At 41.1% G+C, this 27,924-nt stretch overlaps 1 protein-coding gene across 1 annotated transcript; it reads left to right on the top strand.

The window, feature by feature from the left end:
- The first annotated feature begins 1,192 nt into the window (after window positions 1-1,192).
- Window positions 1,193-26,037, top strand: plppr3a (phospholipid phosphatase related 3a). The gene is made up of 9 exons (XM_028000128.1): window positions 1,193-3,220; window positions 10,683-10,786; window positions 11,061-11,246; window positions 12,404-12,533; window positions 13,195-13,390; window positions 15,278-15,335; window positions 18,364-18,537; window positions 19,299-20,132; window positions 20,879-26,037. Exons 2-9 carry the CDS (start codon window positions 10,706-10,708, stop codon window positions 21,863-21,865), a joined length of 2,646 nt encoding a protein of 881 aa, XP_027855929.1. The 5' UTR covers window positions 1,193-3,220; window positions 10,683-10,705; the 3' UTR covers window positions 21,866-26,037.
- The last annotated feature ends 1,887 nt before the right edge of the window (window positions 26,038-27,924 follow it).

Below are 27,924 nucleotides of genomic sequence, written 5' to 3'. Positions count from 1 at the left end.
GTGTTATTTACACAAAGGTCAATTCTTATTCAGACAATAAATAAGTGAAGGTAGGAGGCAGTGCAATCCGAGTAATCTTAAAGTGTGAATGTGTAGAGCATTTCTGGTCAAAGTAGCTGTCAGATATAAAAGTTAAGTGTAAAAATCAACAGGAGAATATTCAGAAGAGCCATCATAAGATTTGTTGGTTTACATACTGCTTTAGATTGTCTTGTCCCTTCTAGGGTTGGCCACTAGCTTCAGTCTAATGACACCAACTAATGTGAAGATAAACCCAAGCAGGACACCAAGAGAGTTATCTGCTGCAGGTAAGACATTAATATTTTATAACCTTTTTACAAAACTTCACTCTAAAATGTTGTAAAATAGTTATCTAAGTGTTAAAGTCAGAATAAAAGTTGTGCAACATGTACTGTCAGTGATAAAAGTCTGCGATTTGGGTCACGTATGAGCAGCAGTCAAAAGTAATTTTAATTACAAATTTTGAAAATCCCCAATGCACATGCCCTGCAGCAGGCAATTAGCATCCAACCAGGGTAAATGACAAACAGTGATGATTTTTTTGGCAGCGCTGTAATTAGAAACATAATTTTTTTTAGTCATATTGTGCAATTCATAGTGAGAAGATTGAGTTTCCAGCTAAATTAAAAAAAAGGAATCAACATATCAACCACTTCTGTCTCACATGCTTCTCTCTTCCTCTTGATAGCACTTTGTATGTAGGTAAACAGCATTCAGACACAGTGAATGATGAGTTTATTAGCTCCTACCAGCTGTAACCAACCCTTGGGTATTGTTGGAGGGGTATAGCTGTATCTCTATGAGCACAGGACTGTAGAGGTGGGGGCTGGGGGGCTGTACCCAGGCCAGGGGCAACGGGAGGGGGTGAAGGGAATCACAGACTAGGGAGCGCCTGTGAGTATACTAGAAGAGCTCCCTGGCAACTAGAGACAGGGTTGACGCCATAAATGGGGCTCCCCTGTTCTCTCACCATGAAGCAGTCAAACAAAGGGCAGTGACAGAGGGTGGGAAAGAAGAGGAGGGGCCGGGGTATGCAGGATATCTAAATGGGTGTAAAGTTTCTGAAGGCTGGACAACAGACGAATTCCTGCTCCTCACCTTAGCTGGGTGTTCAGGGTCATTCCTGCTGGGATTTATTATATTTCCAGCCATTAACATGTTTTCTTCTAGGACTGACTTCTGTTGAGCTCCACCTATCTGCCCACCATTACTGGATAGGTCCCCTTTCCCTGAAAAGAAAAGAGTTCCTACAGTATGAAGCTGCCATAATCAAGTGTTACTGAGAGGATGATGTGTTCAGGGTGACTGGCAGAGTCCGTTTTTCACCTCGCATCTGTATGTAGGCCAGACGATTTAGTCAGATGAGACCAAACTAGCAGGACCTTTAATTGCTTTCTGATTCTGTGATTAATGCGTCCCTTGACTTTAGGTTTGTTAGCTTTGCAGATGTCATACTCTTGCCATTTTTAGATGATGGGATGGAATTGTGATATACCTAGAGCTGGAGATATAGTTTTAAAACCTAACCCTGCTAGAACTTCTCCACAACTTGACAGGAAACAACTTTTATGGATTTATTCCAAGGTTAAATCACACAAAGAGGGACACATTTAGAAATTTGGGGACTTCTGACAGCAAATTATTTTATTTAGTTGTATCAAAGTATTAAGTGAAGGGGCAGGGCTACCACGATTTTCTGATTTGTATGTGTAAACTGCATTAGTCATGGTTATTTGTCTTGGTCTGTCACATAAAATCAAAATTAAATATATTAAACTTTGAGATATGGGGTATTAATACATTTCCGATACACACGTGTTAACATGGGACTCGTGTGTCCCTGAACGTGTCACAGCTTTCTCACTTACTGACGTTGCGGGGGAAACTGAATACGGGGTAAACTGGGGCTCCAAATGGAGATGTTCAAGTTTAGCTTTAAAAGCCCCATTAATAATTCATCACAGTGAGCGCAGAGGTTATAGATCTCTCACAGAGAGCATCTTCTGAAAGCACCAAAAAAATGCGCACGCCGACCATTTTTACACGCACGCGCTCGTGCAAGCGAGCCACTTTGACGCTAATTACCGCAGCGTCATTCATTCGAGGTGAGTCAGAAGAGGTTGCGTTTGCGGGGGGAATATTGGATTCCGGGGTGACATAAACGCACCACCGTGGTCAAACCGCCCGCCACACCCTTCAGAGTAAACAAAAGGCAAGAGGCACTTGAACGTTCATCTGCGGGCGACGGTTGCTAAACATTACGGGGTCGCTTAAAAGGAAGCAGTGGGGTTCCGGTAGTGCTGTGTGACAAACAAGCATTTGCTCGGACATGCAGAGTTTATCTCCAAACACACGTCTTCACTTTCTACGCGTCGGCTGCTCGTGCAAACATGTCCACGGTCGCACAGGCATGCGCACATGAGGTTCACGTACCAAAAATCAACCCCTTTGTTTCTGTCGCTCCCCCGAAACAGGAATTCGGCAGAGAAGCGTTCTCGTGTGGACCAGACTGTCTCCTCCCCCCACCGTAAGCACACACACATACACACACACACACACACACACCACAACTCTCTCTCCTCCCTCAGTAACCCACCACCATCACCAATAACACACACACACACACCTCCTCAACCCCTTTGTGTGTTTATGTGTGCATGCTGAGAAACCCGGTGACGGATGCTGAGCTTATAAAGCTTCTTTTTTTCATTGTTTTATTATTTAAAAAAACAAAAACAAAAAAACATGGATACATTTTATTCATCAGCAACAGTTTCTGCTGGATGTATGGAAGCCTGCAGGTGAGAATAAGGCGGACCGGGTGAGCGCGTGTGAGTCTCACCTCTCCATAGCCAGGATCCGGATTGCAAGAGGAGCCTGTTACCAGGAGCAAGTGCGGCAAAATTGGGACTTTTCCACCATCAGCATCCCTCCTCTCCTCTCCTCTCCTCGCCTCATCCCTGCTCCTCCTGTGGCCACGCCACCTCCCTTCTCTCTGTCTCCTTCTTCCGCGATCCCAGAATAGCCTCGCACCCCTTATCCCCGGTGGAGCGTTTGGAATTTCGGGGTGACTCGAGGGACGCTGGAGGATGGATTAGCAGAGGCGGCGCAACTGCAAAACTGGAGCAGCACGCGCGACCGCGCCGGGGGGGAAGGGGGCGACGGGACTCGGTGAATTCACGGAGCCCCCGGGACAGAGGTGAGTAAAGCCTTCCGTCCCCTCCGCGTGGATTTACGCAGGCGGGCTGGCGGGCGGGCTGGCTGCCTCTCTCCTCCCCGGCGCAAGGAGGTGAGAGGCGGACAATCAGCACATGGCTTTCACGTTTCTGTAACTGATGATCTGAGGCAGTCTGCTTTTTTTTATCTGTTGGTGGAGGCGTAGATGTGAAATGCTCCCGTTTAAACACTGATTTTTTTTTAAAAAAAACTACAGCAATCAAAGCAAATTGAACATATTGAATCCCTCTAGAGAAGAAGCAGTCGTCGTGATAAATCTGCACGCTTCATATAAATCAGGACAAAAACGAATGAGCACGAGGGTTCAGCATTTTTTCTCCTCAGTCTGTGAATTAAGTTGGGTGTTCCCTCCTCCTCAGGACTCATAGAAGGCCCCTATAGGTCCCTGTGAGAATTAAGAGGCATTTCTAACGCATTCTGCTTAAACTTTGCCACAATTTGTCACAACACAAGCACAAACGTCCAGTGTATTTTATTGCGATTGTAGACGTTTGACAATCGTGAAGTAGCGAAGTGGAAAGAAAAGGATCACATTTGAGATTTTTTTTGTTGCAAGATAAAGCATTCCTTTGCAGTCAGCAGTGGCTCCATGTTTAAGGTCCTTATCCTGCTAGAAGGGGAACTACCGCCCCTGTCTTTTGCATCATATAACAGTCCCCCCCCATCAAAGATTATCTTGCATTTAGCTGTGCCAAAAATAAGGATCCTTTCAGCATGACGCTGTCACCACCATGTTTTATTGTGTGTTGCAACCTGCCACATATAGGCAGAGTAATTCTGGTCTTATCATACTCAGGCATCCTTTTCTACATATTCATAGGCTTGACATAAACTGCAAATTGGACTTTCGTTTTAAGGCATTTGTCTTTTATTCCTATTTTAAACCCAGATTTATGGCGTGCACAGCTAATACTCCCACCTGAGCTGTTTATGGCTGCTGCTCCTCCATAGCTATCTAATGATTTTCTTGCCCAGCCTGTCAGTTTAAGTGGATTTCCATGTCTCAGTATGATTTCTATGACATGTTGGACGGTGAATTGAACAATGCTCCATAAGATGCTAAAAGCTTGGGGTGTGGTTTAACAACCTAATCCTCCTTTATGTGTCACCAACACTTTATTTCTGAGCTGTCTGCTCTGTTCCTTGGTTTTCATGATGCTGTTTGTTCTCTAACGATCTCTGCTGATCTGATAATAAATATATTCATCCTTTAAATCGATTCACAGACGCATAGCTCAAGTCCTGTGCATCGAAGAGATGCAACCTCAGTTTATGACACTGATTATTCAAAGCAAGTCCTCTCAAATGCTGAAAAGAACAGAGCAACTGAGGCAATTATGTCAAACGGCAACATTCGACCGATTTGACTCAATTTGCTGAGTGTTTAATAAAGAGCAGGAGCCCACAAAGCTCACAGAACAGAGAGTAATTATTACTAACATGAATACTTTTGTGATTAAATACACAGGGCTTCATTATAATTCGGTTGGAGAACAGCAGAATATCAAATCACATGATTTCAGTGTCATTTCAGTGTTTTACTCACAGCACACAATGAACATAATCAGTGTTTCTTGAGGATATTGAATAGATTAGTGTGTGAAATGATTAAACTGTCAAAACTACAAACTAGACAAAACTGGAGCATGTTTCCGGTTTCAGGGATCAAAGTTGCGTAGGAGTCTGCCGTGGTTTGAGATGGCAGCAGGTTGTAAAGTTTGGCTCCCCTCACTATCTTCTGCAGGGAACCTCTCGTCTACCATCCTGCACCAGGTTACTGTCTGTCCTCCAGCTTCACTGGTGCTTGACTGCTTTTGTGCTTACCGATTCACCATTCCCATGAATGAGTCATGCTACCTTGGTCATCATCAACCAGTGTCTTGATAAAGTTCTCTCATGTGTGGATGCTCAGTTACGTTAAATACAAATAACACGAAAATATAAACATGTAGCAGTGTGCAAACTGAAATTCTCTCATGTGAATGCTTTTATTATACAAACTAATAACTGATTTGTTTGTCTGTTTTAGGCTTGTTTAGTTTTCTCCATTTCCTTAAAAAAACTAAACCCAGATGCTCACGTGTTATTGTTTTTAGATCTTGCTTCCCAAAATCTATTGAAATAATAATAATAATAATAATAATAATGCAGCTTCAAATGGATTTTTAAGCGCAGAGAGCTGGAGCCGCATTCTTCCCTTCATCGACGTTTTCCAGTCATTGTGTGGGGTGATGGGAGGGCACCATGTGACGTACTGATTAAAGGGTTTTTTTCACTGGTGGTCAGGTTAGCTTGTATGTAATGATTTTGATGGGCGTAGAATGTGACTAATGTCATTTTCATGCTCATTAAAACATTTACTGAACTGGCGGAAGGGAACATTCATCTCAGTGGTCACCACTCCCATCGGGAAATAAATGCTTCATCAAAGGATAAAAGCGATCACTGAAAACAAGTCCGTATTGATCTGTCATAGCACATGCACTATCCCCCAACGGGACCCAGTCTATGTCCTGCAAAACCCCAAAAGAGCTCCTGATTTTGTTTTTTTGTTTTTTTGGTCACACATCTGTAGATAAAGGCCTCACTATTCAAAAGAACTGCCAAGATAAAAATAGCTGGGTTTTGTTTACGGTTCAAAAATTGGATAAAGTGTCTGATTTCTAGTATGAAGGCAGCCTTAGAGTGGGCGGAAAGAACAAACCCATAACCTGAAATTCAAAACAAGTAATATTTGGGTTTCATGAATCTTAAATGACAACAGATGACATCCTCCTTTTGTCTGATAATGTTTTTTTGTTGTTGTTTGATTTTTATCCAAAAGAGCAATACAAATCTTGTAAATGGTACCAACATCATGAGTGTAGGCTACAGATTAGGACAGAGCAGTTTGAAAGCTGGAATCTGAGGGTTATTTATGTCCCGCAATTTTAACCAGCGAAAAACTGTGATCCATGCTCACGAAAAAATAAATAAATAAATAAAATGCTTCATCTCAATCGCTTTTTGACCGTGAAATGTTCAACAAATAATCTTTCAACAACCATCTTTCTGTTTATCCGGTAGCATTAATGACAGGTAATTGACATGAATTTGTATTTTCTTTCACTTAAATGGTCACATTCATTAAAGTAGAGCAGACCCATTGCAGCGTGATGTCACAAGCTGCATTTCTTATTTTTCTTTTTTGTGGGTGAGGAAGCATGAAAATCTGAGAAGTTAATATGAAAGAAAAAAAAAATCTCTAACATGTGCGTTCGCCTGAATATAAACTGAGGTTTCTCGAGAACTTAAGCGTTCTTTTTTCTAAATAAAGAAAGCAGCAAGCTTTGTAAACACCTCTCCAGCGCAGAATCAGAACTTACTTGTGAGTAGCTAGTAGTTAGCAGTCCGACCCTTACCATAGGCATATTTATTTCCCTTTTTTACTTTAATATTTTTGTGAGGGTTTTCACATGACTTCATAAAAATGCAACCATATTAGCGGAATAGAAAATATTAGCAAACAAGCGCGTCAGTCGTCTAAAACTTGAATTGCTCCAATCATGAAAAACTATTATTCCTTAACACTGTTTTACGAATTACATTTTTTTTAAGTGCAATTTATGGGCAGGCTTCTTTTAGTATCACTTTTTACTTTGCATTCCAGCTTTATTTATTTCTAGCTTCTATTTCTTTAACAGACACAATATCCTGAGAGTTGTAACGATTAAACAAAAATACCAAAAAATGAACTTGATAAGTAGTATTGTGCAGAAACTAGATGCATTTCTATCAGCCTGCAGCTTTTATCTGATATTTATTTAAATTTTCTAAATAAAATAAAAAATTCTGAAAAAATTTAAATATTTAACCTAAACTCTTTTATTCATGTCTGCTGCTATGGATTTTTGAAGTTTGATAACGTCAGTAAAATTCAGCGCTATTTGTTCTGTAACTTTCATAAGCAGTGAACCGCTGGAGCCGCCTCCAGTCCACCCACCGCAGCTGATCCCATAAGACCCTGATCAGAGCGGAGTTCATTTTTTGCAGCATTTAACATTTTGTATGAAAATATGAAATTTTCATCAAAATGCTTTTTTTTAAACTAGCCCTAAACAACTTCAGAGAATAGTAGATTTCTATTTCAGTCAAACAATGCCAAGAAAAACATTTACTCTGTTGTTAGCATGATTAGCAGTGCTGGCATAGCATCTCCATCTAATTTGTACATTGAAATATTTCCTTACATTGTGCCAGAGTCAAATTGCTAGATTGAGGTTAAAAGTTGAAATATTTAATGAAACAATTTTTTATTAATTACTATTCCTTTTGCTCCCTGCAGCACTCTGTAGTTTTCTCCTCGGTTATTATCACTGTAACTGTTTGAAATAACTTTCACTGCTCTGAATGTTTGCACAAAACACACGCATTTATTTAGCATTTTCACTCTTTCAAACACTGAAATGTCTCTGCAGAAGGTGATTCATTTCTCCAGGGTCTCCACTGCCAGGAGGCTTCCATGATACACCACGCGTGTATGTTCGACGCTTAAATGATCTGCCAGTTCTGAAAAGTTCATCTGTTAATACATTTTAAACTTTTTATTTTTTTTTTTGGCAGTTTATATAAAAAGAAAATTCTTTTTGAGTGTGCAACATTTGTTGAGCTGACAGCTTAAATATCCAGAATGGAATCAATCAAAATGTGACGACTAGCAACACAACGATCATGTTCTCCGGTTTGGTAACCTCAACCCAACGCCCAACCCAACAACAGTATCAAGTCTAACTCCGATATTGGATCACATTGGTTCTCTACTATACAGCCATAAAGTGTCTTATCAATTTCAACTGATACTCTATTGAAGCTAGGTTATTCTTGACATTGGAAGCCATTTGTATGTTAGGCGTCAACGTTAAATCAGAAAGTTATTCTGCAACTTTCGCTTCTTGCTTTGCCAGACGCATCCATACGCTGTGTTTCACCACCACCGCCGCTGCCTTTACTCACCTCATTCACACATGGACAGGCACAATGCATACAGACTGCTTACAGTATAGCCCTATCCAAACACTTTCATGATGTTTGCAAGCATGAGTGTACATCAGCTCCAGCCACTTACTCATGTGATGTATCCCAGAGGACGAATGCTGGCGAGATAGATAAACGACCCCCTTTCTCTGAGCCTGGAGCTCATTCTATGTGTGTGTGTGTGCGTGTGTGTGAAATGTGAGTTAGGATGAGGTTTAAATGCTGACTGGAGTAGGTCACTGAGACCAAGCGGCTAGCGGGAGTGAGACCCCATCCTCAGCATCTTGCTAAGCTGCTTTCAGTCGAACTGGAATCTCTTCCTTCACGGCATCTTCTCAGTTTCAAATTCCAGTCTCTTTTGCCAACTTCCCCTCGACCTCCAAATGTGCATGCTTCTCTTTTGAAGTGTACTTATCTCGGTCCTGTTCTTCCTCCCCTCTCCAACATGTTTCCAGGAGTCATGGAAATTAGATGGGAGAAGTCTTTGATTCTCGGTGCATCACAACGCCTCAGGGTCAGGATCTCTCATCTCGTCAAAGAAACGGTTATGGAAAAAGAAAACCAAAGAATAATGGCTATGAAACATAGTTGGGTATAGAGAGAGGTGAAGAATAACAAAAAGGGAAAGATGTAATGATAAAGAAAGATAGATAAAAAAAATTGAATAAAACATGTCAGAATGGCCTAATCAAAGACTTGTTTTGTAAAGAATAATGAGGTAAAAGTCTGTAAATGTGCAAAGCTAACAGAGACATATATACAGAACTTGTGGTTCTTACTGGGGAAAAATGTTCCAAAGTATTGACTCAAGGAGGCTGAATCCTTTGCAATTATGTGGTAGTTTAGTAGTTAGAATGGCCTAGTCAAAGGCCAGTCCTACTTTTCAAACAATACTGGGCTTAAAATATGTAAAAGTTGCAACTCTTGGAGTAAAAGGTTGTTCCAAAGTATGTAGGGGGGCAAAATAATTTGGAGTTATGTAGTACTTTGTGTTGGTTTACGGCATAAAATCCCAATAAAGTAATTTCTAGAGGTATGAAAACTTTTGCACAAAATGTGCGTAAAAAGTCATACCGCCCCAAAAATAGTCCATCAGACATATTTGGCACAGCTAACGTTGCAATAGTGAGGACAAACCGGAGGAGAAATGACACAGAGGGGGGAAAAGAGGTCAGGTGGAAAGCGTTAGCAAAATGAAATGAGATATGAAGAAATCAGGTGAAATCAACGTAGAGCAGACGGTACGTAAATGAGAAGTAGCGAAACTACTTAAAAATGGGACAAGGAGGCAGGGAGGGCGAGATTGACAGATACAAAAAGGAAGAAATCAACAGAATGGGAAGGAAGGTATTGGGAGGAATAGGGAGCTGTAGGGAGAACCGTGAATATTTAACTCTGTTTGACTTTCCATCTGTGCCTCTGGCTGTTTCCTCTCTCGGAGACCTTCTGCATGCCTAAAGGTTACTGAAGACACCATACTGTATGTATATGTATATGTAGTCTGCGTGTATGAGTGTGTGTGTGTGGAAGATAAATTTGGGGTAAACAGCTGTTGGGTTGTTAAAATGCTTCCTGCTCAATTCAAAGCTTTGAAGAACCCAAACAGCTAGAATGTCTTTTGATTATAAAGCAGCTCCAGGTCCTGCAAACACACACTCACTGCTAAGCATCCCAACGCAACAGTGCGCATAGGTCATGTGTCTATGTTGCAATAACAACAGTAGCACATCAAATGAATGATGATACACTGTATAAAAAGGCATGTCCCATTTTTTCACAGTGTGAAAACTGTTTCCATTTCCTAAAAGCCACAACAATGACTGACAGTTTCTTAGTCATTTTTTTTCTCCCTTTTACAAATGCATAGTTTACATACACAAACATTACTATGCCTTAAAAGAATTTTGGTAAACCCAAATGACGATGTCGTGGTTTATGCCTCTAATAGCTAACAACAAAATTCAGACATGACTGTCAGCTATTAGGCTGCCAACATTTCTGTTAGGTTTGAATGTGTTTTTGCCTGGTTGTTTGCCTTGTGTGTCTCTGCGTTGCTCTGTGCTGGACCTCTAGAGAAAAGGACCTCAAAAACACCGTTTTCCTTTTTTTGACATCATGGAACATTCAAAAGAAATTGGGCAAGATATCGGGAAGGGAACTGTCGACCGTTATATGTCTTGTTCACACTTTGGTGCAATTTCGAGAGAACTGGGGATGTCGTGCGCATTTGCTTTGAGAGTTATAACCAAATGTAAACACCATGGCGATATGCAACTCTTACACTGGTTGGGAAGGGAACAGGAAGACGTCACATTTTGGCTTTTGCTGAAAATTTCAACAATTAAAAAATAAATAAGCCAAAGTCCTCCGGACATTCCAGCCAATAACCATTTGTAATGTCATCCCAACAGGTTGCGACTGGTCCCACCCCAAGATGACATCTCCCAAAACCAAAGCCAAGAAGAAACCGCCCAAAGACAGCATGACTCTGCTGCCATGTTTTTATTTTGTGGAGGTACGGATAAATTGGGAATGTGAAGGAATTGCAACAGTTCATACATATTTTTATTGAAATTGTCACCTCTGTATATTTTTCTAGCTTAATAATGTCAACATTAAATCAATATCTGAGCTTTTCTTACACATGTAGGTTTTATGTGCATGCAGCTAAAATGCAACATTTGATAACTTACTCCACTCCAACAAAATAAATCAAATGCTTGTCAGTTGTCCTTGGTTTTGTTTTACGGGTTGTAAATTAACATGTGTGTCGACGCATTCCCGTCCAGCTCCCCATTGTCCTGTCCTCCTTGGTGTCTCTGTACTTCCTGGAGTTGACAGATGTCCTTTCCCCGGCGATGGTGGGCTTCCGTTGCTATGACCGCGACCTCTCCATGCCTTACGTAGAGACTGGAGATGAGCTCATCCCTCTGCTGATGCTGCTGAGTTTGGCGTTTGCCGGCCCAGCCGCTTCCGTAAGTCCGTCTCACAACTTTCAACACAAAGCAGCGCGTCGTGTTATATTTGCGAAGTTGAGGGGAAAAGGAAACTCTGCATCTGGTGACGGAAAGCAATCTCACAGCCTGATGCTGCCACTGCTGTGTTTCACCATAAACTATGTATTTAGTGTTATTTTTATGCTGCACGATTTGGTTCCGATTGTCCTTTATAAATATGTTTCCTGTCCGCAAAAGCAACATTTTTTTTCTTTACACGTGCATGAAATGTAATAATTAATTGTGACATTTCATGCTACTAGCTACTCTGTCAAGCACCTATAAATAATATAAATTATGCTAATGTGCTTTTTGAGCAGATATTCTTGGTGGTTTTGTGTCTAAAATAAATGTAATCGATTCATGTTGTACAAATGTTGCTCAGTTGTACACACACCTCCACTGCACCTCACCGCATCAACATCTTACTGTAGAGCAGAGGTGTCAAACTCCAGTCCTCGAGGGCCACAGTCCTACAGTTTTTAGATGTGCCACAGGTACAAAATACTGGAATGAAATGGCTTAATTACCTCCTTCTTGTGTAGATCAGTTCTCCCAGCCTTGCTAAAGACCTAATTATTCTATTCAGGTGTGGTGCAGCAGAGGCACAACTAAAAGTTGCAGGACTGCGGCCCTCGAGGACTGGAGTTTGAGATCCCTGCTGTAGAGTTTCCTAGACCTCATGCATATTCTAGTGAAACACCGAATAATACAAAAGTCACCCAAATAGGCAAATGTCTAGCAAATTCAGCCTGTCTTCTCTAATGCAATATCGATGTTTAGATTGATAAACATCCAGATTTCCTTTAAACATTATCAGTCACTCCATGCCCCCCCACAAATCGATAGACACCAACACACACTACAGTAATCCATCAGCAGCATGGAAACGAGCAGCGACCATTTATCACTCTGATTGGAAGTGATCACTGTTCGATAGCACCTTGCTCTGCTTTCACCCTGCCGTACCTTCCTACAGTAGATCAAAATCACAGACATCTCGACCTGATGCGAATAGCACTTTTAACACTTTTGCTTGTCTGTGTTTGTTCTACTCCGCTCTTCCGACCTCGCAAAATGCAAACAGTTGGGGGAAAAAAAAAACCCACGTGAGCCAATCTTTTCCCCTTCTCTAGATCATGTTGGGGGAGGCGGTGATGTACTGCATGCAGTCCAAACTGAAGACCTGCCCCAAGTCGGAGGGCAGCATAAACGCCGGAGGCTGCAGCTTCAACTCATTCCTGCGCAGGACCGTGCGCTTTGTGGGTACGTCCGGCCACCTGGCCCGTTTAGAAGTCACTAATTTCAACTCATATTGTTCTTACTCTATGTGCATAGCTTTTAGGATGTTCCCCCTGTTTGGATGAACGAAAACCCGCAGTCAACGCCAACTTGTGAACCCAATTCTTATTTTCAAAAATCACGAAAGTTTTCATACGTGTTTCAGGCTACGGTTATCCAAGTTCAGCTAAGCCTTGTTTATAGAGTGACAGTTTTACTGTGATCCAAAGTTCCCAGTGAGTCCCGACTTCATTTCATTTTTCAAAGTAAAGAAATAAGCTAATTACAGACATTAAATGAAGGGTGACTTGAAATGAAACCGACTTAAGAAGCTGAGATAATGAAATACCCGAGGCAAACTTTGAGCTTTGAAGTCAAAAGAGTAATTAATTCACTTTCCCGCATTTCTGTCCCTGCATGTGTGTGTGTGTGTGTGTGTAAGCGTGTAAAAATGCATCAGACTGACAGCTTATGGTGTCACTTCAGGTTGCTGCAAATTCACGCTGTTTTTTTTCTCCCCCACTGCAACACGTGTCTCAGAAATGAACCGCTCTGTGTGAGGAAGGCATTGGGTGTTTTTTGTTGTTTTTCAGTTCATTCGCCTGATGCTGCATTCACCTCCGTTGCCTCTCTTCCTCTCCCTCAGGTGTTCATGTGTTCGGTCTCCTGGCAACAGCCCTGGTGACAGATGTCATCCAGTTGGCTACCGGCTATCACGCCCCTTTCTTCCTCACCGTGTGCCAGCCCAATTACACGGCTCCGGGAGTGTCATGTGACAACAACGCCTACATCACGCAGGACATATGCATGGGGAAAGACCAATATGCAATCATGTCGGGACGGTAAAAATGTGCTTGTATTTATTTAGCACAGAGTATATATTAAATGTGTCTATATTTAGTATTTTAACACGTCTTGCAAGAATACAACTGGCATTAGAATAGTCAAAGCTGTTTATTTCTTTAGGATTTCATGAAATTAAAATTGAAATGAAAAAAAAAGTTAAATGTTCTTTTGTTAAGTAAAAAATGTGCATGTGGTGGCATTTTGGATTCAGGTTTGTGGCTTTTCAAGATGCTCTGTAGAGGTGCATACAGGGGATCAGACAAACAAGCTCCAGCGAGTCGGTGTGAAAGGCATATTAGATCCGTACACAGGAATGATCACAGCTTAGCGGCACTGATACAGGGATAATCCCAGTAACTGTATTACAAAGTGTGCATGCGAGTGCTTCTCTTCTCAAGAGGAGCCGTTATTAAAATACCTAACCACGTAGTTGTTTTGCATAGGACGACACGTTTTCTATTATTACCTTTTGTCGCCAGGGACGGTAAGACGAAGCGAATAGTTTTGAGAGGTGGAGTAAGAAATTGACGGAGATGTGTAAAAATTATTTCTATGAAGCACTTTATGGTTTTTTTTGTTGTTTTTTTTAAATATAAGCTGCTTTGATGTCTCACCTCAGTCAGATTCAATTCCTCTTACGTACCCCAGTGTGCCACATTCGTGGTTAATGGAGCAGAAATCCGAGGGCATTCATTAGGACAGGCGAAACAAGTTGTTCTGTCATGAATTGTACCTTTAAAACAATTCGGCATTTTGTTTACACGTAAAATTCTGAAAAGTGTGGTGTGGTCTTAAACAACCCGCAACAATATCCGTAAGTCTTCTATCTCTACCAGCAGCAACCCAAAGTCTGACATTTTTGGACGTTCTATTTTTGTGAAATTGTTCAAGATAAATCAGACTAAATTAAATGTAAATAATGTAAATGCTATTTACATTACATGAATTTCCTGGCATCCATCTCCAAGCCTTGCCACAGATTCTAAATAGATCTGGACTTTGACTAGGCCATTCCAACACATGAACGATGGTTGAGGATTGTTTGGAAAGAAAAAAGAGAAGGATTAGTCCTTCCAGGATTACCCTATATTTAACTCCGTCCATCTTCCTATCACCTCTGACCTGCTTCCCTGCTCAAGCTAAAGAAGGCATCCCCAGATCATGATGATGCCACCACCACGTGTCATGATGGGGGTGATATGTGCTGTGCGGTGTTCATTTTCCACAACACAACATGGCCAAAAGGTTTCATTTCAGCCCATCTGACCACTTTCAATAGATTTGTCCTAGCTACGTTTCTGTAAAAGTTGGGGCGTGCATGACGAATAGCTGCCCTATAAAAATATTCTCCTCTATGACCTCTGCAGTTCCTCCAGAGTTACCATGGTTCGTTTGGATGCTCCTCTGATTTATGCACTGCCTGGTGTATCAGTTTGGGCAAATGGCCATGTCTGTGTAGGTTTGACAATGTGCCGTGCGCGTTTCGTTTTTGGACATTGAACAAAGCTCCTTAACGTCTCCAAAGCTTGTAACATTGTTTTATAACCTAACCCTGCTTTAGACTCCCGAAACATTATCCCTAACAGGAAACAGATTAATTTATACTGAGGTATTATTATTTTGCTGGGTATCTTTTAAAGGCAGTTGATTGGACTGGATTTTATTTAGGGGTATCATAGTAAGGGAGGTTGAATATAATTGCAGACCACACTTTCAGACTTTTGCTTGCAAAACCGGAATCATTTTCCTTCCACTTACCAATTATTCCCTACTTTGTATTTGTCACCTAAATTCCTAGGAAAGTACAAGTAAAAAAAAAAAAATGGCTCAAAAACATCTATCTTTATTTCTCCACTTCTAATTTTCCTGCTCTTTTCCTGTAGGAAAACCTTTCCATCCCAGCATGCTACGCTGTCTGGCTTCGCAGCTGTATATATCTCTGTAAGCACTTCAACTTACTAAGATTCTACTAGCATGATATGTCTGCAGATGGATGCTTATTTATAACCCTGGAAAAATACTAGATAGATCTGTTTATATTTGGTTTTTTTTGTTTGTTTTTTTTTAAATCTAAAGCATTGCAAATCCACAAGGAACAACATACGGTCAGCCATGACTGTACTTTTCTTCTCTGTTTCATCATCGCTTGACAAAATAAATAGATTTTTTTCCTTTTTTACCAATTATAAAAAAAGTTAATGTCTTTTAAATCACATACAAAATCTAGAGATTCACTGTTCAGAGTTTTTATGGCCAAATACTTAGAATGGATTCTGCAAACCTTTGACTTGAAGAGTTATGAATAAGAACCAAGTACTGGGTGAATTGAAGATTCAACCGGATTAACAATATTTTGCAATAAATTAAAACAATGATTTTATCTAAAGCATCTCAAACATATAGAGCTTTCTCACTGCATCACTAATAATCAATGCAGTATACAGAGGTATCTATAAATAAAACTCAGTTAAGAACAAGTACAGCATATTTAGTTATTTACATGACAGAAAACAGCTCACTCTTTTTTTTTCTTTTTGCTTAACACACCTCAATATGTACAATGTATGTAGATGTATGCTGTACCAGTTCAAGATATGCTAATGTTTTCTGCAAAAAAAATAAAATAAATAAATAAAAATACAGCCACGTCTTACTTCATATTTGACAGACAAAAGCTGATATACTGTAAGATACTAGATTGTTAACAATGCCAGCCTTTCTGTCAAAAATAATCATTAGGGATTTCTATAGACAACAAACAGAACGCCACAATGTCTGAGAGAGGACGCTGACTGTGTTACTCAGCTCCGCAGACACTCATTTCAGTATTATTTCAAAACAGACTGAATGATGACAGATGGGATATTTTCAAAGTGTTCTAGCAAAGAGTGCAATTAGCACAGTCAGTGTTACTAACTCTGAAAATAAGCCTCTGTGTGTGCATAAGTGGAGTCTTGCCTTAACAGTGAGAGTTTCAAAAGATTCACAACATTTCCAAATCCAGCATATTCCCTTACAGATACAATTAGATTCTGCGAAACGATAAAAACAGAGCAATCTTGCCGTAATGCACTTAGCTTTCTCTTATTAGTTGACATTTTAAAAGCAGTGGCCTGAAGGATCTGGCAAGAAAATTGATTTTTTTCTTTCTGTATTCCCTCTATCTTTTGTGGCTCCTCTGACTTTGCCCTTAAATATTGACACTGGAGTGTTGCACTGAAGTCGTCAGTGCAACTCAATTTACACTAGGTATGATGACTGATCAGAAAAAAGTAGGATTTTTACTTTTCCAATTGGTCGACCACACATATAACCACATGATTTCTATAAGTGTGTCTCTGAAAATAACTAGAACCAGTGATCCGATTTTGGTTTTCAAAGTTGATTGTTTCATTCATCTTTGGTGAATATTGGTTAATGTGTCTTGATGTGTCTGTACTGCGCTGCAAAGTATTGTTGTTTTTCATCATTGCAACACCATCCCATCTGCACACATACACACACGCCCGCCCGCCCACCCCCCCTACACACACACACACATCCTCATCAGTGGCCATATAACTGCTGCATCACTGGATCCTGTGTGTCCTCATTAAAACTCACCGAAAAGGCAGTGGACTGACATCTGTTGGAAGACAGTAAGGAGGAAAAGAGTTGCTTGCTGTCTAATCTGTGCTCTCATAGGTATTTTTCTCAATTAATGGTATGCATTTATTCCTTTGTTCAATTCTCAAAAAGCTTTTTTTTTTTTTGCCACATTCTAAGATTATGAACAAATGAAGAGCCAAGAGAAAAATCTCCCCACACACAAACATATTTTGAGTAAATCTATATGGGATGTAAGGAGAAATTTCTCATTGCTGACAGGTTTTCTCTCTTGCTATGAGGAGTAGGATTTGTTTCCGCTCAGTGGCCTGTGGACAAGCTTGTTAAAATAGTTTCTTTTTTTTTGCAAAGCCTGTCATTCTGTCACTCAGCTGTCTTCTATTTTATGCAATCAAAATACAGTAGGCATGCTGGAAATGTGAATGCAGCGAAAAATATATTCTTTCTTTTTTTTCCTTTCCTGCTCACTCATCAACTCTGTTTCTGTCAAAAGATGTCAAACTGTTCAACTGTGCGCACGCTATTCCTTTTCCTACTAGCTAAACCCTATCAGAAGCAACATAATAATCTTTTTAATAAGTCATGTTTCACTGGTTATTCATGCCCTATATTTTGTTTCATATTTTGTCTCATTACAACCACACAGTTTATGTGATTAACTAACCCAGTTCAGCTCCAATTAGTCAACAGTTTGTCTTTCTGGAGACGTTTCTCATAAATTGGTCTAAGGGTGGGCATGTATTGTATCGTTTATGATTTACTGTGATAAATTACTTATCGCGATAAGAAATTTGACTTACCATTATTGCGATAGACAACAATTAATCACGTTTAAGACACCCCAAAACTGTCCTTATTGTCGGGATTGATAGTTTTACTATTTTCTCCACCGTTTGTTCAATAAAAGCATCAATAAATACAAGCCAATTTGAAAATAGACTTACTTTGTGCAGCTTAGTTGTTTGTGGGGCTGTCATGTAAACGCACAGCTACCTGAAAAAGAAGTAATAAATAGTTTTTATCATCATGTTTATCACAGTGACAATAGTACAAAATACTGACCTGATATCCTGTTTTATTTGCAAGTGTCAGAGTAAAGGGGACAGAATACACAGGCATGTATCTTTCAAGTTTTTATCAGTAAAACATTGAAAACCACACGTTCATTTCATTTCACTTCACATTTATGTGCTACATTGCAATGGGCTTTTGCCCAAAAAACACACACACATTTGGATTCAACTTGAATAAATGTGAAAAAATATATATAAAAAAAAAGAAGTCTGTCAAACTACCTCTTGATCCCCCCACATGTCTGAACTTTCTATCTTTTACCAATCTGTGCATGTCTCCATCCCCACAGATGTACTTCAATACCAGCATCAATAGCACAACTAAGCTGCTGAAGCCCCTGCTGGTGTTCGCCTTCTGCATGGCTGCGGGCCTCGCTGGCCTGACTCAGATAACGCAGCACCGCAGTCACCCGATAGATGTCTACGTGGGGTACCTCATAGGAGCTGGCATCGGAGTCTATCTGGTGAGTTGAGAGAAGAGCGCCCAGGACGGTGTGACACACGTGTGCGGTTCCTGTTGTGCTTCGGACAATTTAGAGTCAAAGCAAAAGGAAGCAGGGGTCAATCATTTTTGATCTGTTTAAAAGCAATCATCTTTTTTTTCATTGAATTTCAACATAAAAAGCTGTTAGCTTCTTCATTTAGGAGCTAGTTTCTCCTCCACAGTGTATTTAGGAGTCAGTATGCAGCATGGTTACATTTTTTTTTATTATTATTATTAATCTGTTAAATTGTGGTATTGTCTTTCTTTGAACAATGTCATAGCATGTGCTAACAAATTCTTGATTTTTGCACCACTTCCACTCTCCCTGTGTGGCTTCCATATTTTTTTCTCTCAGCATTTTTTTTTTTTTCACATGCTATTAATAGCTATTTCTATTAAGGAGTGAAAGCGAGAGAGAATAAATAATCCGATAAAGATTCTCTGAAGAATTTCACACTTCGTTTTAAGAAAACTTGTCGTTGCCAATTTCCACGCTTCTCTCTTTCTCTAGTCTCTCACTTTTTGAAAGACGGAGCGATTTCTGCCGCTTAAGGAGGGAAGAAAATGAAGGGAAAGATTCAAACTGACCAAAATAGCAAAAATAGGAAGAGACAGCTATTCATGCACACTCTCTGTACTGATAGAAAAACTTCCAAAAAACATTAAAGATGCTTTCACACTTGTTATTTAATATGTACAATACTTCCATCTCATTATTTTTCTCCGCCCTGCGTCTGTTAGGCTGTGTACGCTGTGGGAAATTTTAAAGCATCAGAGGAAGATTCTCCCACTTTGCAGCGGCTGACGTCGGTTCATCACAAGGATGGGCTTAGGGTGTTGACCCAGCGGAGCCACGATTCCCTGTACAGGAAGACTCCCAGGGTGTCAGAGAGCAGGGAGGAGCTGGGGGCCGGGTTGGGGTCCGGAGCCCGTAGTAAGGTGAGGAGGGAAAAGGCGTCCCTGGCTTCGCTGAAACGAGCCAGCGCCGATGTGGAGCTCCTGGCAACGCGTGGCCCCATGGGCAAGGAAACCATGGTAACCTTCAGCAACACCTTACCCAGAGTCGCAAATGGCAACAGCCCCATCTCCCCCTCCGACGAGCCAGTCGTCACGCAGCGCCACATGACCTTCCACGTGCCCTTCGATCCCCAGAGGTCCCGGCAGCTGGTGTCCGAGTGGAAGCAGCGCTCGCTGGAGCTCCGCAGCCAGAGCTCGAGAGACGAAGATGAGGGAGAGGACGAGAGGGACAGAGGAGGCAGCGGAGGGGCGGCTGCAGGGGAAGGAGAGAGCAGGGGCATGCCTTCGTCTCTTTACCCGACGGTGCAGGCCAGCAACGTTACTGCCACGCCGGCAACGGCAAGGATGGCCGTGGCACCGCCGCTGGTTCATATCCCTGAAGAGGCCTCGCGGCCTCCTCCCGTTTCCCCAAAGAGTGCCAAAACAAGAGCCAAGTGGTTGTCACTCACAGAGGGAGGAAGTGTGAAAGAGCCTGGATCCGGACCCATCGCGGTGTCGACTCCCAGGGTTCCCAATACGCAGCCCAACCAGCCTCCCAGCCAGCAAAGAGTCACTCAGGTGAGAAAGATGCTAGAAAACTCTTTTCATGCTTCTTAAAGTGGGGGACGGTATTGTGCAGAATCAGTTTTTTTTTTTTTTTAGTTTTATGTCATGTCATAATATTATTCCTATTATTCCCTCGTCTTAAACACACCTTGAGCCATTAACACTCCTTTGATTCTTTCATACATATGTGAGGAATCTTTTAATTTTCCGTAGTAACCATTCCGGGGTACCTCAACGCTTGCTCATACAAAGAGCCGCCTACTTCCACAAAACTCCTTCTTGGAGCTCTATACCTTTTGGGTGGTACCATGGAAAATACATAGTAGCACCCAAAAGGCATAATTTAAATTTTCAGAAATACAGAGGCCATCTTAAAATGTTATAGATTGTGTTACATTAGAACTACAAACTTACGTATATGTCTTTATGGGATCATTTGCAAAAAGTCATCAATCATTTCTCGTTTCACAATTATGTGCTCCTTTTTGGTCTACCATAAGAAAGCCAATGATTTCAGTAGTACATTTTACAGGGCGCAGTATAGTTTGAACAAGAGAGGTAATTGAGCAGCTGCCAGATGCTGGACAAACTAAATAACTATAATTTATTTAGGCAGTAATCAAAGCTAAACTCTGAAGGAAACAATTTGCCTGAGTAGTTTCCCCAGTTATTCCCTCATTAGGATTGTAATTGTAGCGGAAATTAACATGTTGTTGTCATCATATAGTTTGTACGTTGACTGCTGCCCCTTCCTGCAGGTCATAGCCATGTCGAAGCAGCAGGGTCATGGAGGAAACACTTCGTCGGCCAAGACATCAGAAGGGGGTTCCTCCTCGGGCGGTGGCTCCAACTGCTCTGAATCGCCGTACTACCGCATCCCGTCCGATCGAGACAGCTGCACCGGCAGCAACCCGGGGAGTGTCGCCGGCAGTGGGAGCATCGTCACCATCGACGCTCATGCCCCCCACCACCCAGTGGTGCGCGTGTCAACCAGCAACGGAAAGCCGTGGGAGTGGAGGAACACCATCAGCGGCAACATGATGAGTGCCGACGCGACGGGCGACAAGCACCGCATGGCTCTGCAGCGGCAGGACAACGTCTGCCACTACAGGGACTACCGGACGCTGCCGGGGAAAACAGACTCGCTTGGCTCTTCCATGACCAGCGGGAGTGCAGAGGTGGGACTGGGACTGGGAGTGGAGCTGCCCCCACCACCCCTTCCCACGGCCTCCTCGCCTCTGCCTCCTCCGCCTCAGTTGTCTTCCTCCCCTCTTCCACCACCTCCATCTCCTTCCCCATTGCCCCCGCCTCCACACTCAGGCCCCACTCCCATGCCTCCACCTCCTCCTCATTCTAGCTCCCCTCACATGCCCCCACCCCCTCACCCGTCTTCCTCCCAAATGCCTCCACCTCCTCAACCGTCCTCCTTGCAAATGCCCCTGCCTCCTCACCATTCCTCCTCACACATGCATCCTCACCCTTTATCCAACCAGATGCCTCCACCTCCTCACCCTTCTTCCTCTCCGCTACCTCCTCCTCTTCCCTCCTCGTCCATGCCTCTTCCCCCCCACCCTTCCCACTCTGGCATGCTTCCCCCTCCGCCCCACCCTGACCTGCTGATGGATGGCCACGGCCAGGCCCTATCCCGCTCATCCACCCTGCCCCGCCGGCCCTCCGTGTCGTCCCGCAGCCACGCTGAGCAGGAGCACTACTACAAGGCCATGCAGAATGAGAGGATGTTATAGTTGGGGAGAGGCGGGGAAGACAACAGACATCATCTCAACATTAGAGATCGTACTTGAAATGATAGAACTGAAGGAGGCAATACAAGAAACAAGGCTGCAACAGGTCAGCAGAGATTTCCGATTTCTGAAAAACGACAAATAGGTTTGGAGCCACTGAGGGCGCCAGGGACTGTAAGGAGGTCTAAAACAACTCAGCGGGGCGGCTGTTTTTCCTCGTCTCTCGCTTATCCTGCCACAGCACCAGCCGAGACTGAGACGAGGAAAGAGAGAATAAAGGATAACAAGACGGAGAGGCAAAAAAAAAAAGTGAAGCTTGCTTGTGCTTTTGCCTTCGGTTTTGTTAGCATCTCTGGAGTTTCTTTAAGGACGGGTTCAAAAGAAGGAGCTGAGAAAGAGATATCACAATGGATGGTGAGGGATTTGCTAAATCAAGTTTCCCTAGAGAGGAGACTGAGAAAACAACTACAGGCAATGCATGCTCATCTGAAACCAGAGCAGCCATTTGAGGTTTTCCTGTGATCTCTTTTTATCCAGCTGAAACACTCTTCTTCCAATGCGCCGAACAGCAGAGAATATGGCCAATTCAGCAAATTTAATCACAGGTTTAGGAGTATTAACTACAGCTCACAAAGGCTTGAAAGTGAGGGCATTGTCTTTTTGATGCCAAGCAGGTGTATCGGTATGCACCAGAGAAGCTCGACTTAGGAAGGAGCGGTGAGTACAAATAGAATCGTGCACCACTGGGCAACTTCCTATACGGACATCACTGAATGGATTATGGCTGTGAACATTAGAGGCAGTGGAATGGAAAGAGAATCGCTTCTAAAATGAAAAGTTCAGCTTTCAAAACAATTCCTGAGTTATCTGTTTGTACAATACTTTTTTAGATATATTGTCCAGGAGAGCTCTTCAGGAATATTCAAATGTGTTCATTTAAAACTTTATCAAAACTGGACTGTCATCCACCTCTTGTGTGCTATGAGTGATTGTCACTCTTGTTAGCCTTTTAGTTATTGCACCATCACTTCTTTCTTTTCTGTTTTTTTACTTATAACACGTCTTAATTCAGGTCAGATTGCTCTTTGGGAGTCTTGAGGAATTTTAAATGAATTCTCTTAATTTTCTTCAGGGGAGTTAAACTCATTTCCATTTTGGGCCATATAAAGATTATGAATGAATCTTTCTCAAAGAGCCAATTGTAGCAGAATATATTGATAACAACCCCATTAACAAACAGTTAAAATATTTGATGAGATATTGAATATCCTTTAATATTTGTAGTATTGGGTCTATACGGTTAAAAACTACCTTGAAATTATATTTAGCCACATAACTGTAAACTTGAAGATTCTATTTCTGTGGCCCTCTAAGATCTACTTTCATCCAAGTTTGACCTTAAATCTATTGTGGACCAGATTTGGCCTATTATGTATACATCATTTCTGAGGTTTTGAGGACTTTGATCAATAGTTCATGTCAATGAGGGATTCAGAACAAAACGTTGAAATAATCAGGTTGTATTAAATTTCTTCTTTTTTCTTTTGCATCACAAATGCAATCATTCTTCCATCACCAACTTTGTTCCCTTGATAATTTTCTTTAGAAATAATCTTTTCTGATAAATCCAGGCTCCTACTTTAAACCAGATGTGTAACCTGTATTTTAAAGCATGAATGAGCCGTTTTTTATTGATGGTTGAAGCCCATTGAGAATTTGAATCTAACATTTCAAAGACGAGGAGCCTTATTTTGAGAAAAGTTTGTTACCTATACTTTGAAAGTCCTTTTTTTATCCTTCCATCATGGGTACTCTTAGTTTATTCGGTGTCCCTGGTTACCATTGTTATTTCCCACATTTTCTGGGTAGCAGCATGTGACTTTCTTGCCTAGAGCCAAGTAAAATGATACATGACAAAAACATCTAATCAAATGGCTGCTGTTTTAGCCCCATAGGTAGCTATAGGGAAGATTTTGAAACCATACAAAGCAGCAGGGTCTGGTGCTCAATTTTTGTATTTCTACTTTTGTAGAAGCTATGCCGATGTAAATATGCCTTCAATACAAGACATAACGAGAAGATTCTCTCTCAAATAGCGTTAGTCGATGGACGAAATCCTTTGATCTGCCTGAGCTCTGGGGGGATTTGACAGAAAACTGCCAAATCCCTCCAATGGCAGACTCACTGTCTGAAAGTAGACACATTTTCATGCACAGCTGCAGAAAAGGCCGTGTGTCGGTTGAGGTCTGTGGTTGTAAGGCTGGGTTAAAAGGAATATTTAAATTGCGATTTCTGAGCTTCTTTGGCGCTGAGAGAATTTAATAATGTAAGAGAGCTCTCATTCTCAAAGCGTTGTCTGATTAAAATGAGAAATTTGTGTAAAACATGTAGTATTAAGTTTACTTGTTTATCTTGAAGTTAAATTATGACGTTAAGTGGAATGATTGCTGTTTGTACTGCTGAAATTGATGAGTAAAATAGCTATTTAGCTTTTGACCCAGCAGAACTAAAACAACAAATTAACAGATATTTCCTGAAAATACTTCAAATGTATTAATTGTGTCCCTCATCAAATATTAAGCAACATGATCACCGTGTTAGGCCTTCAAAACCCCAAAATATTAATATTTTCCAAAAAAAATGTTTGAAAGCTCTAAACAAAATTCAGGGTAACGCTAAAGGTTTAGCTTGTCAATACAATTTTTTTGTTTGCCATTAAAAAGATAACTTTTGTGTTCCTGGCAACCTTTTAGTTTTAGTCATTAGGTCCTGTAATACACATAATTACAAGACAAAAAGGTAAATACTCATACAAACTAACACAAAAAAATATCTAATTATGTTGTAAGGCAAGAAAAAATGTTTAAAGGTTTTTTATTAGTTAAAAAAATCTAATGATTAAGAATTTCTGTAATTTATTTTGTCAGTTGCACAGTAAACAGTCTAAATGAATGGACCCTTGGTAAAGATGTGTTGCAATGCAGTAGCAGAATCTCGCACTGAAAATTAAAATTAGAAATCCAAAGTTACACTTACACGAACGTTGGTCACCATTCCCAACTCCATTTCCATGTTTAATGAAGCTAATGTTACTCTCATCAAACCAAAGAATAGTCAGGACTTACAGTTAAAGTCTTACAATTTCGCAAACTCCGCAAGTTTATGCTAGTGATGGTGGAAATTACAACTATTTCCTGGCATTCCCGCCAAATATCAATTTGACTTGTGGATAGCATCTAATAGGTGATGTGTCACATCATATTTACATGTCACAGAAACAGGAAGTTATGGATTTTTAATAAAAGGTTCCTAGAAAGTCTGACCAGCTTGGAAAAATACATTAATAGTTATTTTATAGGAATTTTTTGGGTTCTAATCACCGTGTTACTCAGGATTTTCTCTCCCCCCCCCATTGAAATAATTGGGTTCATACTAAATGTTGGCATTGTCTCAACTTTTCCCTGTGAGATTATTCTACTGCAGTAAAATATAAAATATGTATTTATCTTAAGGCATATCTTTACCACAGAGTGCTAGTAAGTATGACACATGTCCTCCGCCTATAAGAAAAGGAAGATTTGCACAACCTCTTGGTGCTCCTTTTAAACACCTCCTACACACCTTTGTGTCCGTTTATATCTTGTATAAAGTTTTTTCCTTTTTTTCCAGACAGAAGTTATCCCATTTAATCACACGTGGTTCATTTTGGCCACTAATTTGATTGTACTTTTTCAAAACACAGACTCGACGACGGGTGACATCGCTGTCCACCTGCTCACCCCAAATAACCCAAGAGGTAAATAGACTGGTTTTGTAAAGTTGTCATAGGAAGAGGTTCTGTTAAATGGAACAAGTTGTGTGTGCTTCTTTAGAGGTGCTTCTCAGACGAGGAGCTGGTAGTTAAGTTGCCTGTCACTTTGTGCTGCATGTGTGTAAGAGTGTGTGTGTTTTTTTTGTTGTTTTTTTTACGTTAGTACTTAAACCTTTTTGAAAGAATAATCCTCTGGTGAATATGCTACAGCTTTGAGCCCAGTTTGACTGTAAGATATTTGAAATGACTCAATATTAATGCTATTATTATTTAAAAGTCCTCTTTTATGGGCTAATGTTTTCTATCTGTGGTGATGTGTAACATTGATAACTTTGTTGAATAAAAAAATAATGTCTGCTTAACTGAGGGTTGATCTCGTGGTGCTTGAAAACAATGCCTGGAGTTCATAAGGCAGCACTCAAAATAGCGAGTGAGGTCGATGCCACGGCGGCGTTTACCGCCACCCTGATGAAAAGGATCTTTCTCATTGATTCTTAGGTTAAGAGAACTTTCTTCCTCATACCACAACTTGGACACACGCAAATGTGTGTAGCAAATGTAGAAGAAGCACATTTGCAGTGCAGCATTTCTCTCTCTGCACGGTTTAGTGTCAAGTTTCTGAAATGAATTCCTCTACGTTGTTGGTCGGTCCTAAGTGAATTGTCTAGAGTAAAACAAACACTGTCTGAGGTCTCGTGATGTTTTAGAAAAGAATGTGGGGAAAAAAATTCCCAGATGTCATTCTTTTTTTTTTTTTTTGTCACAGCCACAAATATTGCTTACTTTGACTTTATGTGATAGAACAGCAAATGCAGGATAAATAGTTAAGTGGTTTGAAAATAAAAAAACCTTTTAAGTGAAAGGTAAAGGAACATACCAGCATTGCACATCAAATTGCTCAAGCTCGGTCAAATTGGATGGAAAGTATCTCTGCGCAGAAATTTTAAGGTATTGACACAAATACTAAATTAGATTTAGGTCTGTACTTTGACTGGGTCGAAACAAATGAACATGCCTTGATTTCTAGCTTTGGCTGTAGTGTAGTATTTGACGTTCTTTTGTTTTGCAGCCACCAAACCGTCTTCTTTCAGCATCACTCTGTATTAAGGTCTACCTAGACTAAATTACACACAAGTGAGCTATTTACTGTTTAGGTGGCATCAATAAGCAACTGATTCTACAGGATTTTAATTAGGGGTATCATAGTAATCAGGGCGGACCATCATGCAACTCACAGTTTATGTTAATGAATCACAGAAAATCCCAATAAAAAAGATTGGATGCCTTTGAGAGACACTGCATGTGGTGCTTAAAATGTGTGTCGGTTTTTTTTCTCTGAACGTGTCTGTCTTCACTCATATGCATATTTGTGTGTGCCCAACACTGTGGAGCAATGAGCTGTGTGATGAGGCCATAGAGGTAGTGGGGGGGCAGATGGTGTACCAAGGCCTGAGGACAGTCAGTCTGTCAATGACTCACACTCGGCAAGCTAGCAGCCCTTTCTCTCAATGTCGTCTCTTCAACTCCCCAGCTCCCCCAACCTTCTTTCATTGGTGGCCCAGAAACTGCCACACAACAAGTGTGCCTGGATATGTGACTACAGGAGGCAACAGAACAGAAAATGGAGACTGAGCCATGTGTCTATTTTTGTGACTGAGTGCCTTCTTTTTAGTGCTTATACAGTATCCGTGCACCCCTGGGTTTGTGTGTGGATGTGTGAGTGTGTTTGGCCAGGCCAAGCAGCTTACAGCCTTTTCAGGACTGATTTACCACTGCAGAAACAGCACAAAAGCCTTTTGTGTCCCACTCCTTTGTCATCCCGCTCACTTTGACACTATCATTCTCCCGTCTGCCACCGCATCAAGCTCCCTTTCCACCTTTACAAATGGAGGAAGTGGATTTGGTGCTGCCCACCTTTAATTTTGAGCTTAAACAGCTCTCTGACTTCTGAAAGATTGGATGGTCATGGATGATAGAAATACTCTTGCTTTCTGTTTAGTCAATACAGTGAATCATAAACCTAAAAAAAAAAGTTCATTGAATTCAGCATGCAAATGTAACATCGGTTGGTCATGTAATCTGGCTCGAGGTTCTCAATTATGGAAAATATCACAATCAGTTATAATCATTTAACACAATCACAGCCATTGAGCTTAGAAGCACATCACAATTATTGCACTTAAAAATCTAGATTAGGCCTGACGCAATAAGCAATTACTCAGTTAATTGCACAATCAATTAAAGTGAGTTC

The sequence above is a fragment of the Xiphophorus couchianus genome, chromosome 19 (assembly GCF_001444195.1).
Source record: "Xiphophorus couchianus chromosome 19, X_couchianus-1.0, whole genome shotgun sequence".
Classification (NCBI taxonomy): Eukaryota; Metazoa; Chordata; class Actinopteri; order Cyprinodontiformes; family Poeciliidae; genus Xiphophorus; species Xiphophorus couchianus.
This window is presented reverse-complemented; position numbering and strand designations above follow the sequence as displayed.

Coding starts and splice junctions, on each gene's coding strand:
- plppr3a (XM_028000128.1), top strand. CDS start 10,706: ATGACATCTCCCAAAACCAAAGCCAAGAAGAAACCGCCCAAAGACAGC. Junction 13,391..15,277: donor TATGCAATCATGTCGGGACG/GTAAAAATGTGC, acceptor CTTTTCCTGTAG/GAAAACCTTTCCATCCCAGC. Junction 15,336..18,363: donor TCGCAGCTGTATATATCTCT/GTAAGCACTTCA, acceptor CCATCCCCACAG/ATGTACTTCAATACCAGCAT.